The sequence below is a fragment of the Gopherus flavomarginatus genome, chromosome 2, assembly GCF_025201925.1.
Source record: "Gopherus flavomarginatus isolate rGopFla2 chromosome 2, rGopFla2.mat.asm, whole genome shotgun sequence".
NCBI lineage: Eukaryota > Metazoa > Chordata > Testudines > Testudinidae > Gopherus > Gopherus flavomarginatus.
In genome coordinates, this window is record NC_066618.1 from 105,888,590 (window position 1) to 105,902,364 (window position 13,775).

Here is a 13,775-nt window from a genome sequence, read left to right on the forward strand (position 1 = left end):
AGGGCTGTCATGAAGAGGCACTTGTGGAGCAGATGACCCACTGACAGTGCTGTTTAAGTGCAAAGATTCATATTCAGACATGTATATAACTTACTGTACAGAAACATCAGTAAAGCCCTAAGCAGCCCTAAAGACAGTTTGAGTACTTGTGGTCTGTAACTAAGAATTTAGGGGGCAGCCCCCAGATAGGCCTTTCTCTAGTTTGACCTTACCATGTTGTCACAGGTTCATGGAACTGAGGCAATACAAAATTAATTAGATCCCAACGTGGTAGCCTATGACTATTCACCATGTAATTCTAACAGGAAAAAAAGTTTCTCATTGTGGAAGAAAGTTGTCAGACTATGAATGGAAGATAAAATTTGTTAAATTCACAATTTGATTGCATTTATCTAAGGAACACCCAACTGCTCTTCTCAAAGGCAGTAGAATTCCACTGCAGATGAATTTTACTCATAGGTATTCAAGAGGGAGCGAGAGAGAGACAACTTTTAGTGAACCAAGTAAAATATAACCATTGAAGAACACTTGGCATAAAAGAAAGCATAGACGGTAAGAACATTGTTGGGACACAGATCTCTTAGGAACTGTCCTGGATATTAACTCTCCTTGTCTGTGGAGACCACCTCTTTCAGTGGAGAACATGTACAGTAACCTTGGCAAAATATCTGCTGTCCTTCAAAGTGTCCTTCAAACCACTGCTCCCCCTGTGATATTTGTAGAAATGTACATATATAGAAATATATGGTATATGTAAACACACATCTATCTAAGTATTTTATGGCCCTTATCACTGTAATATCTGAGCACCACAAAGTGCTTAACAGTGTTCCTTTTTACAGATGGGAACTGAGGTATATGGATAAATCAATTAATCCATAGTCATACAAGAAGTCAGACACAGTTAGACAAGATTAAACAGGAAGAGGAAGTTATAGAGACGGAACTTGGGCCCAGATGTCTTGAGTCCCATTCCAATGCGCTATTCCCTCAGTCATGCTTGCTACCTGTGATTAGGTTCTACCATTTTGAGAGTTAAAACTGGTCCTGTGCTAAAAGGGAGACTTTCCAGGGCTTGGCATCTCAGACCCAATTAGAAAACCAAGATTAATCAGCAGTTTCCTCTCCTATCTTTCACCTCACCCTAAAAATGTTATCCACATGGCAGTGTTTTGTCTAGCAAAGCTGCATGTTGTTTTCGATGGAACTAAATACCAATACCTCTTTTTCGATGTTGTGGTCACTTGGTTCAAAATTAGTTGCTCTAAGGCTTTTGAAAAAGAACCAGATGCATCATCTGATGAAGATAGTAACATCAAGGACTTTTTTTCTTTTTGTCAGATTATAAATGATTAAATATTCTGCTTTAATTTGGTTATTTCCTGATGGCCTGACTCAGTTACATCATTTTATCGCACTCTTGGATGAAGAATGCTGTGAATGCTCTGAAGATGCTGTGATTCTAATTATTGGGCAGGACTTCTAAATGTATTGTTACAGACAATGCTAATTGTCATTTTTTTCCTTATTATTTTGGTTACATTATGAAATTTACTAGGATATTCTGTGAAAACTTATTGAGACCTCTTCCCTGCCTCCAATTAACTGAGGATGTGTCAGCAGAATCTTGCATTATTGTTTTTTGTAATTGCTTCTTTTTTTCTTTACAATGTGCATAATTGCAATGGATTCCATTATGTATGTTAAACATTCTTATTTGGAAAGATTTTAGCAGAACAGATAGAAAAAGAAATGGGATGGTGTGTGAGGGAATTGGCTCCCCTTACTAGTTCAGTTTTGATTCTGTTCTGGCACATGGTTGCACAGGTGACCAGAAAGTGCAGAGATCTGAAAGCTGCATATCTGGAGACTGTTCCTGAATGTTTATATAGCAGGCCCAAGGCTTGCTCTCTTCCTGAACCAGCAGAGGGTCACCTGAAGATTAAATAGTTGTCAGGTCTCAGATTGGAACATAGAAGAACTCTAGACCCACAAAACAATCCCCAATTCATAATTCTTTACAGTCAGTAGCTGCACGCTAGAGTTAGCTATATTCTAGAGCAATGAGAGAATTATTTTCCCTCCAAAAATGAGACCTTTTTGTAAATAAAGATTATCTCATCTGTACAAATAACTTTTATGTAAAAAAGTTGCCATCTAGTGTCTGTTTGGTGACCTATATAAATGAGTTGGTGAGGGTCAGCCTAGTTCATGTGGACAGGTATCCACCAACAGCCCCAACTATAAATGGAACTCCTCACCACTTTTGTTGGTAGTGTCATCTGAAAGGGCATGGAGCTTATGCTGTTTTCTCACCTCAAGAAGTAGTAATTCCATTAAAGGCTGAGGCATATTGGTCAGGCTGTGAGACAGAAACGGGTGCTACCTGTTACTTGGAGAAGGGCTGGGTTGTGCCATAAAGGTATTACTCTGTTGGGGCAGTGTAGAGCTGCATTGTTCAAAAAGATATTGCGTCCAAGCTCTAGCACACTGCATCCGAGAGCTCCTCATTGGGTGGGGGTTGGGGAGGAGCATGTTTCAGTGCCTAGCAAACTCTGTTGGATAGATGTTGATGGTAGGTGAGTTATTGGCCTCATTCCTCCATGCCCCATATGAAGTGGCTAGCTCCGATTGTTGTGTTTTTCTGTTGCTTGCAGATCTCATTTTGAAATCTCAAAAATGAAAAGTACCCCAGAGTTTTATTGTTTTCTAAATTCTCCCACTGCGTTTCAAATTAAACCAATTAATGTCACCTTTTCAGCACAAATAGGAGAGTTGTGTTTCATGTATATTTGACCTGGTATGATATAAGGGGCTGGTCTAGGTGATCCACTAAACCATGAGTTCTCTTCCTCTTCCTTTGTTGCTAGTTGGATGGAGAGTCCTGGAATGGAAAATGTTGACAACAACTGTACTCAACCAAGGGACCTCTACAGCTCATTTGATTCTGTTCCACCCAGACCGCTCCATTCCATGCATGTGGCTTCTCAGAGGGGCTTGTAATTCCTGTAATCTTACATAATGTTGCATCTGAAATTCCCTAAAATTCCAGGGTATTTGGATCTTGGGTCCTGGGTCAAGCCATATTTCATTTAACACCTCTGTTTTCTCTCTTAGGTGTGGTACAGCCAGAACGGTTTCCATTCACTGCCGTCTTACTTAAATCAACTCAACAACCTTATTCTGTGGATGAATTTGCCTCCTTCTGTGGACTGGAGACAGTATGGTAATATTTTTCAAATCTCTGTTTAAATGTCAGTCCATCTTTTTCTAAAAATGCTGATTTAAAAAAAAAAGTAAAAAATCGAAATCAAATTAAATAACAGTGTGAAAACTTATGAAGATGTTTAAAGTCCCCCCAGAAAGATAGAAGTAGACTTGCATACTTTCAGGGAGGTTATGAGATAGGGATTTCATAAAATTATAATGCAACTAAGAGGTTATATGTGTTATTGAACTGATTTATGTATTGTAGTAATCAAAAATTATTTAATTAAAAGTTTTTAAATTCAAAATATTTATTTTATTTTGAATTTTAAGCATTTTCAAATATCAGACCATTTTGAAAGTGACATTGCATGGTGGGTCCAAAGCTAAATCAGGAAGAAAACGAGAGAGAAAGATTATGATGCTAAGCATATTTAAAGATAGGTTCTGAATGAAATCTCTTGATCCAAAACCAGACTTTTGTGTTATTTGAAATCCAAATTAAAATAGAAATTTTCCAAATGGACACGTTCCTTATAATGGGCCAAATCAAAACACCAGATCCAAAGATTCCTGAATTTTTGGGGGCACTGAAATCTGGATCCTGTTTTACATTTTGCAGCTTTGGTCCATCTCTACACAGATTTTATTTTCTCTTTTTTTCATGAGGTCCCTAGCAAAGGAACAATTAGCTTGGCTTGGAGAAAATTAAAAGTAGGTTATCGAAAGCCACAAAAGTTTACATTTTACCGATTTTTATTCATCAAGACTATTTTGCAATGGTTGCAGCTAGTTGGAAAGTTTTCACCAGGTCTAGTTACAGTTGATGGCTTGTATTCTGGTAGCAGAAGGCATCCCAGTCAGGATTGGGACCCCATAGTGTTAGGCATTCTAGCCTATAGATCTAGAAGTGCTCAGTGAGATTTGGGAGACATTCTCCAAAGTAGGAATGGAGAAGTCAGTGGAAAGTAGTCAAATGGATAGGGATAGTTTTGTGCTCTTTTAAATGAGGAGAGAATGCATAGTAGAAAAGGTTCATGGGAAATATGTGGAGTCTTTGAATGACTACTAATTTCTGGCCCAATTTCTGTAGTCTCCTGATGGTATACCCTGGTTAAACATCCCTACAGATAGTCCATAAGATGGAAAACACTGTATTTATTACCATAATGTGTGTCTATGGCAAAGGCACAAAACAGATGGGTTGATTATGCTGTAGTGATTCAATGGAGGAGAAGGGGACAAGATCATCTTTTAAAAATAAAGGGGTCAAGATATATAAATGTAGGGGGAGATTTTCAAAGGCACAAAGGGCAATTAGGCTATCAACTCCCATTAACTTTCAGCTTTCTCTTATTTTGGTGGAGAGAATCTCCTTGGAATTTGAGGTTAATGTTACAGAATACATGTAATTATTTTTTGGTGTAAGGCTGTTTGTGGGCGGAAAAAACATTTTTACAAGTACAGTTTTGTTGTCACATCTCTGGAATGGGTATTGATGACATCCAGTAGGATAGATTTAATAAACATGCAACTCTGAGGTAGAAAAAAAAAGCATTGTGTGTTTTCAGATAGGAGAGAGAAATTGAAAGTAATTTTTAAAAGTGGTGTTCAAAAGGTTACTAGAGATTATTGAATTTCCAGATGGTAGACTATTTGTTAACATTTTTTTTATGTTGGATAATTTCATCTTGAGACTCATGTTTATGGAGAGTGCAAGATATATTCTAGCATATTTCTGAAAAAGGCTTTTAGGAAGCTTGTTGAGATGTGTAATCCTTCCTTGCATTAATGCCATTTTTTTCTGTTTTCAGAGGATAACATTTTTCTGTTAAGATGAATAGTACCGTTGAATTTCTTTCTTTACATGTCAAAGGAATAATTGGACCTTTCAAAGGCAGCAGTAGGGAGGGAATAATTTCCCTTCCTATCTTAACAAAATAGATATTGTTTTACTGAAAGAGACTCACTAGAACATGAAAGAACATAGTTGTGCCAATAATGCCAAGCAGAGATGAGCAGGTATTGTGGTGCAGAAACAGATCTTGGGATAGGTTGAGAAAGTCCTACTTGCCTTACTCCTGTGAGTAGTCCCATTGACTCTCATAACACCAGCTGGATTAGCCCCTCTTTGGTATAAATCTAAGTGGCATGGTTCATGGGTAAGAGGTCAATTCTGTCTTCCCCGCTGTCCTTTCCTCACACAGGAGAGGAGCTGCTAGAATATTTGGGGAAGAGAATTCATGGGATGCCAGGGTTCTACAATAAGATTCAGAGGAGTAAGTTAGAGAGGTCTTTTCTTTTAGCTTTTACAGTTCTTTGTTTTGATTAATGTTTATAAAGATTTGCTCCTGATAAAAATGCTTTGCTGACTTCTGCTGTGTCATCCCAAAATATTAGTCTGACTTTGACCTTACTGCGTTTGTGTGTGTGAATGGGGGTGGGGATAGTTTAGTTACCAGCAGAGATTTCCTCTTAAATGTTGTCCAGCAGTATCAAGAGCAATGGAATCTGGCCTCCCCTCAAAAAGGTAGATGCTTTGGAGAGATGTTGACATTTCTCCCCTGTTCATATTCACAAATATCAAATATTAATTCATTGTGGGAAGAACTGCAATGTGAGAATTGCTCATTTCACATAGTTTTAATATTTAAGCACTTGATATGAGTAGATATTTTTAAAGAACAAATGCATCTACAGATTCACATGGAGATTTTTGGAGATACTTTATGCCAGTGGTTTTCAATCTTTTTTCATTTGTGGACCTCTACAAAATTTTGAATGGAAGTGTGGACCTCTTTGGAAATCTTCAACATAAGTCTGTGGACCACGATGGGTCCACAGAGCACAGGTTGAAAAACACTGCCTTACAGTAAAGGAGCAGGAGGTGGCTAAAATAAAAGTATACCAGAGTTGATAGATCAGTGGTCTATTCTGATATGGCAGTTCAGGAATATTTCGCTATCTGAAAGTGGCATCTCTTCAACATTTCCTGTGGACAGCAACCCATAGCCCTATAAGGAACCTAGATCTGTTCCTCTTCTGTTTAAAAACACACACACACCTCCGACAACAGCCCCCATGCTAACCCATCCATTTCACCAGAAGCTGCGGGTGTTAAAAGGGAAATGAATGTGATTGTCTTTCACCGTTGCCATAAAAACTGATAGTATAGATGGTCATCTTGGGTTACAAATTGTATGAGACAGCGTGAAAATGAAAAGTTAAGCATTAAAAATATTTTACTGGTGGTGGGAAGGGGAAAATTCATTGTAAGCCCAATATTGTGTCCTCAATTATTTCTTTAGCCTGGGATATTTTGAAGGAGCCTAAAAGAGTTAGGTAGAGAACTCCCACTGAGTTTCAGCAGGAGTTGTCTGCCTAACTCCTTAGGCTCCTTTGAAATCCCAGCTTTAAATCCTTTAATTGGGGTGTCACTAAGAGCCCTGTGCTAGGGATCTTGTTATATTTGTCTGGTTAGTGGGATGGAGGGATGTCAATCATCAATGAGCTGCTCCTGTGAAATGCTCCATAAAATAAAAGTTGTAACTCACAGTAAAATAGAAATGTCTCGTTAAACAGAAACACCACGCAAGAACTCTTAGAAATTCTCATCATAAATATAAATTCCCTCCAAGAAGAACCTGTAAAAACCTATGATAACCTGTCTCCACCACTATTATAAACAAAATTCATCAATAGTTGGAGTGGAATGCCACTTACACACTCATAAATAAAGAATTCCTAGTCTCTGCCACTTAGGGCTGGTGCAGTCAATAATATTTTGAAGGTAATATTTTGTATCTCTATATGAACCCTTTCATCCTAAATCGATTCACAGACTACTTATATCAGTATTACTGAAATGCAGATACCCTTGGGTTGGGAGGTGCTGGGTGGGGCAGACAATACACAGTGCATTACAAAATAGGCAGAGCAGGGGAAATTTTTTCTAGGTAACTTTGCCAATGCCCAACAGTGGAACATAGCTTATGACAAAGACCACAATGAGACATATAAAGTAAATTAATGCAGGACAGTTAAAAGGCTGCAAGATTCCTTCCTTTTGTGAAAATGACTTTCTGTAACCTTTAGTTTCCCAAGTCGTTATTTTTGAGATAAACTATTTACAAAAGTGAGGGAACACTCTAACCTGTGTAGTCAACTTTAAGACCTCAATGATTGACGTACCTAGTAATGAGGGCTCTTGAGTGGTATGTTACCTGGACAAATGCTTACAGTAAAGAAAAGAGCAATGAGATCAAAGGCTAGCTGAAGGCCTCAGGGAATGTACAGCCACAGAGGGCCCCATTATGGTGGGGGGGTCCTCTGTACTTAGGTATGCTCTCAGGGATCAATGCTGCAAGGGACAGACCTGACTGGCTGACACAGAGTAAATGAGCATGAAGACACATGGAAGCTAATACTTCCCCTCCAGTAGTGTGAAGTATTACATATCATTGGCCTTCTCATTCATTCCACAAAGCTGCAGCCTTCGTAATATCTGGCTGCATGTTAAGGGCTGGAGAGTAGGAAGCTGGATTGTGTAAGAATTGATCTGGCCAACAGAGTATAGTGCTTTACACCACCCATAGGAAGAAGGCAGGATCCATCACTCAAGTTGGACCTAGCTCTTTTATGGTCAACAAAAGAAGCACTCATGCTAATTTTTGAAATTGCAATTCCAAGGCACCTGCTCTTGAAACCTCCTGAGTTTAGAGTGAAGCTACATATTTTGGACCAAAGTGGCAGTAATCCACTAGTTAGAGGGAAGGTGATGGGAGATAGGCAGCCCCAATGGAAACTCACCAAAGCAGCCAGGCATGCAACAGGCTGGAATCATGCAGACTGCTACAGCCTTGACAGTGTACAGCATGTCCTTCCCCTGTTTGAGCTAGCTGTGCTATCTAGGATGGAGAGTGTGGTGTCATGGTCTTCATCACCCTCTCACTGTTCTCCCTCTCAGTCTAGCATCTTTACTAGCAACATACCCCTCACTGCACAGAGGCTCAGAAAAGGGAAGGTTTCTTGTGTATCCTTGCAGGGCTGGGCCCAGTCTGGCCCTTGGTGAGCCAGATCCTCAGCTGATATAAATCAATGTAGCATCATTAAAATCAATAGAGCTACACTGATGTACACCAGCTGAGGATCTGGCACAATATGTATGATGTTTGACTACAATATAATCTACTCAATCTATTTTCATGCCATATAGAATATCTGCAGAAAGATAGATGTGTATGTGATATCTAAGATTGGTTTAAAAGAAAAACTATGTCTGTTAAGAGCCACAGTATAATAGGTTCTGTATATTTCCCTGATTCAAACACTTTTGCCCATACCTACAATTCCACCTTTATAGAGAACTTATTTCTGCAGCTTTGGGATATCTTTTCTTTTAAAAGAATTAAATGTACACGATTGTGGATTGTTCTTCTCTGTATGTAGAAGATCAGAGGCAACCATGGAATTACCAGCAAAAGAATCCATAATGAAATTATCTTCATTCCCAGTGTGATACTATTTTCAGAGATGTTCTTACTGCAGAAATAATCTCTCTTTCTTCTCTCCTTGCCACACTATAATCACACTTGTTCACACTTCTGGTGTCTCATTTACAGAACTAATTATAAAAGTGAGTTTAAAAAAAAACAACTCAACACAACAAAACAATAACATAAAACCATGTTGCTACAGCAATTTGCTCCAGTACTTGCTTTATCTTTTTAATATCATTAGTCTCCATAATCTCCATCATGATACCAGTTTATTCAGGAACACAGGTTACTGTGATTCTTTGCTAATTGAATGGATCTGTTCACAAATGCACTGTTATAGTTATTCTGTTACTAGAATTTGAATTATAAGACATGACAACAGCTGTCTTGAACATCTTTGGCCCAGCTCTACCCTCACTGACCCACACACTAAACTAAATGGGGCTGCATCAGTGGGAACGCACAGTTTGGCCCCTGGGTGTTCCGTATATGTAGAAGGGCAAGATCTTTCAATCAGGCTGGAATTATGACTATAGAAACATTTTGGGAATCCAGGTGGCTCTTGCTGGTATAAAAATGGATCTGTATTATTATTAAAATAGTGAAAGACATTTTAAATTATTTTAAAAATCTGTATTCAGGAAGTAAAATGTTGGTGTTCTTCTCATGCAGCTGCTGTTCTATAATAGCTCAGCTGTCAGTCGTCATCAGCCAGTTCAGAATGTGTCTTTTTATTACAAAATGATTCAAGCCCCAAACCTCAGCCCCACCACAGAGTTGTGGGATGAAACAGGGAAATATTCCTCCCTTCCAAGCCATGGAGTGATAGTGGAATTGCTCTGTGGCTGCTGTTTCAAACTCAGGGCTGGAATAGCCTCTTCAACGCTTCATACACTTACCTCCTTCCCCTCTCCTGCAGGAGTAGAGAATATCTAGCCAATCTGCAGAAGGAGGTACTATCAGTCCTGCCCCTCCCTCAGTCCCTGCTGTGTTGCAGCACACCAGGATCCCAGTAGAGCTTGAGTTCTGCAGTTGTATGAGCTCTCCAAGTACAGCCCTTCTACAGAGTAGAATCACACTTGCTCCAAGTAGGAGCAACTGTCCATGCTCTCATGGAAATGGCCAGGATTTGTCATAGAACCATAGGGTTAAAAGGGACTGCAAGGGTCTAGTCTAACCACCTGCCAAGATGCAGGATTTGTTAGGTCTAAATCAGTGGTTCTCAAACTAGGGCCGCCGCTTGTTCAGGGAGAGCTGCTGACGGGCCAGGCTAGTTTGTTTATCTGCAACATCCACAGGTTCGGCTGATCACAGCTTCCAGTGGCCGTGGTTCACCACTCCAGGCCACTGGGGGCTGTGGGAAGTGGCAGCCAGTATGTCCCTCAGCCCACGCCGCTTTCTGCAGCTCCCATTGGCCTAGAGCGGCGAACCGCAGAAGCAGCAGGTAAACAAAACGTCCCGTCCTGCCAGGGCTTTCCCTGAACAAGCGGCTGCCCTAGTTTGAGAACCACAGGTCTAAACCATCCAAGACAGCTGGCTATCCTTTTGTAAACCTCCAGCGAAGGAGCTTGCACAGCCTCCTTAGGCAATCTGTTCTTATGTGAATTCAGTTTCTCCTCCTATCAGTACAGTGCTGCACCTTTCAGAGACATTTAAGTTCCCCTTATATGCAGAACAGGTGTAACACTGACAGTGGCAGTGTTACGTTCCCTACATTGGACAGCCAGTGTGCCTCAACCCTGACCTGCAGGGACCACTTCTCAGTGTGAGGGAGTCATTCACAGGCATGAGAGGGGCCGGTGTTTATTTCCACTCAGTGCTTTTTCCTAAGCTTGCTGGCCAGGATTTCAGTTAGAGCAAAATCTCATATCAGGTGTTATGATGCGTACCCTCGGAACAGTTCTGTGTCTTCCAGTTCATAAAGCATAGTCTACTGAATAGTGAATTGGCAACAGCATTCACTTACCAGTAGTACTAGATTAGTTTTGAGCTAGTGGGCTGACAGGGTGCTGACCCCAACCATGCCCCGCTCCACCCCCATGTCGTATTGCAGTTACCCTGCGCTCAGTAATTAATTCAAAGCCTAGGGTACTCAACATGACATTCCCCCGTCTCAAGGCCTTTAAACAATCTGGGCTCCTTTCCACCTTCAGACCCAAATCTGTCCTTTCTGGGCTTCCAGTTCCCCCTGCCATGCTCCTCTCTAGGCTGTCTGCCCTCTCTCTACCGCTATAATGTTGCAGAAGCTTCTATATTTATCTTCACCCCAGAAGAACTGATTTTTTTTTTAAGGCATGTGACCTGCCTGTTCTGTGACTGTGCTTATTTCCTCCTCCCTCCTGGGGAGGGGAGCTAAGTTTATTATTGATGGGGCTAGACCCATCACCCCTTAAAGGGGCAGTCACCCTGTTACATATGCCTAGAGGTGAAAGATTCTGTGCCTTACCAATTTCTGATCCATTCAGTCTCTTGCATTAATTTGTATGTTGAAAGAATTTCAAATTCTGTTATATACTGAAGTTCCATGCTGCAATTTTCCCCCCTCTCTATTTCAGGAAAGCAGCTTGATAATATACAACTATTGTTAGCCAAATGGGCATGATTTTCCTGACTTCTGATGATAGGAAGCAACTAACCTAATAGTAACACGTACTGGCAGATAGTTCAGGAATTCCTGATGCTGCTTTCTAGGAGAGGTATTCTCCAGAAACACTGCATCTCCCACCATACACTTTTGACAATACAGTCCATTTAGCAGAGCAACCAAAAAGAAAGCAAGAGACGAACTATCATAGTATCACACCCGTTCCCTATTAGCATTGAGGCTACCAGGGCTGGTAACAATGACTATAGTCCCTTTTTGTTCCCAAACTATATAAACTTTAATGTCATTCATTGAACACTATGAAGAATAGATATCAGATATAAAGAACATTTTCCTCAAATGTACCTGTACAGTGAAGCCCCAGAGGGAAAGACGCAAAAGAAATTTAAAAAAACAAACTAAAAAAGCAATGTTTTTTTTTTCTCTCAGAACTGGTATCTCAACAATAAAGACATACATGCCAGGCCTCACACAATTCCAAATCCCCGATGTGCAAGTTCTGGTACTTGTGCTCAGTGTTAGGATGGGGTGATGCCTCTGTCCTTTTCCAAGCTGTCCTCTGTAGTGTACAGAGGAAGCATGTATCCAAGCACATGAAACTAACCATTGAAGTACTGGTTCCCATTCTCAAGTTACTGTATCTCAGTAAGTCTAACCTTCATGGTGTTCAGTTTTCCTAATATTCAGTTCAGTTACCCCTGTGACTGGGACACACAGATTCTGATCCATTGGAATCTGCATGGGTATCAGAGTCCATATTCAAAGATTCTTCATTAGAGGTTGGGGGCCATAGAGCTAGTCTGTCTATTGACTACAGTGGGCTTTGCATCAGATTGAGGTTTGCTTTGCAGCACAGCAGAAACATCACATTTCTTTCTCATCTGTCTGATTAGTGGCCAGACCTTTCTCACTTTGCTGGTAGCCACTGCATTAGTCAAGTTTGGGGGAGATAATTGTGGACCAGTAACAGCAGAAACCTGCAATTAGTTTCAGAAGTTACAACCCTGTAAGAAGATGCTGGCAATTCTAATGAAGATGCTGAAGTATGGTATCAGGGATTAGTTACATGATGTTTTCTCATAGAGGTCTAGTCCTGGTATTGGTTCTGTGTAGGCAAAATCCTGTGCCCATATACAGTCCCATTGGCTTCAATGGAGATTGACATGAGCTTTCAGTATTAGAGCCTTAGGCTAGCATTTTCAGAAACAACTAAATGACTTGGGAGTGCAAGTCTCATTGACTTTCAATGTTACTTGTGCTCCAAAGTTACTTATATGCTTTTAAAAACCCTACCCTAAATCCTCACTGTAAAAGATAATGTGAATACTTCTGTTCAAAAGGCACTTCTTATTGGAGATCAGTGTGTGGCCTTGACAGACACTGAAGTTTCTAAGGAAGGTATTTTGGAGCCACTGGAAAAAGTCTGGTGCAGTAAATACTGGCAGAGTGGTATTCTTCAGGTGTGAAACAATCCTTTTTAGATAAAGAAATTTATGAAAAGAAGCAGAAAGGACTAGAGCTGAATCAATCAGATTAGTCAATGTGGCATGACATGTTTTCCTCGGTGAATACCAATTTTGTAAAACTTGCCCGAAAGACTGTTCCTTCAAGTCTTCCAAGTACATTCCATAAAAATCCCCAAATAAAACACAACACATATCCATTAAACAGAGGCTTTATTATTTTTGAACCTCCTTATTTTATCAATCATTTACATTCCTTGATTTGAGTTATGACTCAAACTTGAAGAAAGGGCTTTAAGATCTTAAAAATTATGTGCTTGGTTTTCAGTTTAACAAAAGCCATCATAGCAAGTCTACACAATAAAAAAAGGCACATAAAGGCAAGTAAACAACCAATATGTACATTCCATCTCCCACTAACAGCTGTGTCAGGACAAATATATATGTAAAGTAAGAGGGCCCTGGTGATTAGAAATGAGAACTTTAAGAGTTGGTAGATTAGAAAAGTAAAGTTTTAAAAAAAGAAATACATGAAATATGTATGGATCTACCAAACTACATTTGCTCATTTTAATATAGTATGCCATTTTATGTCTCTATTTTTTTCTTTTTCAATTTAGATTATATGGAACTTCTTGCCAACAATTTACTAATTAAGAACAATATTTAGTACTCTGGAAAGAGTGCAACTTGCAGTACTGCTCTGAACTAAGCATGACAATGACAGATATTGTGTAAAGACAATTGACCAAGACCAGAGAGTCAACTCCAATTATTTGTGTTCATTTAAAAAAAAATCTGTTTTTTTTGTTTAATCTGCATTCTCTTATGGGTGCTTTGGAAATAGAAGATAGTTATCCCAGTAGTTCTATTTTTAAGGAGGCTTGTTTACATTTTCTGACTATGTCCTTCTTTGTGGATTGCACATTTTATTTTCAGTACTACGACTTAACGAGTAAAGGGTAGCTCTTTCACTAGTTTACTTTTTCAGTAAATTTTGTG

The 13,775-nt window shown here is 39.7% G+C and overlaps 1 protein-coding gene across 1 annotated transcript in view; it reads left to right on the forward strand.

Moving 5' to 3' along the window:
* Positions 1-13,775, forward strand: part of ABCA13 (ATP binding cassette subfamily A member 13) — a 294,970-nt gene that overhangs the window by 189,552 nt on the left and 91,643 nt on the right. Inside the window, exon 48 of the mRNA XM_050937636.1 lies at positions 3,118-3,226. Coding sequence (XP_050793593.1) covers positions 3,118-3,226 — 109 coding nt within the window. The remainder of the gene's footprint in view (positions 1-3,117; positions 3,227-13,775) is intronic.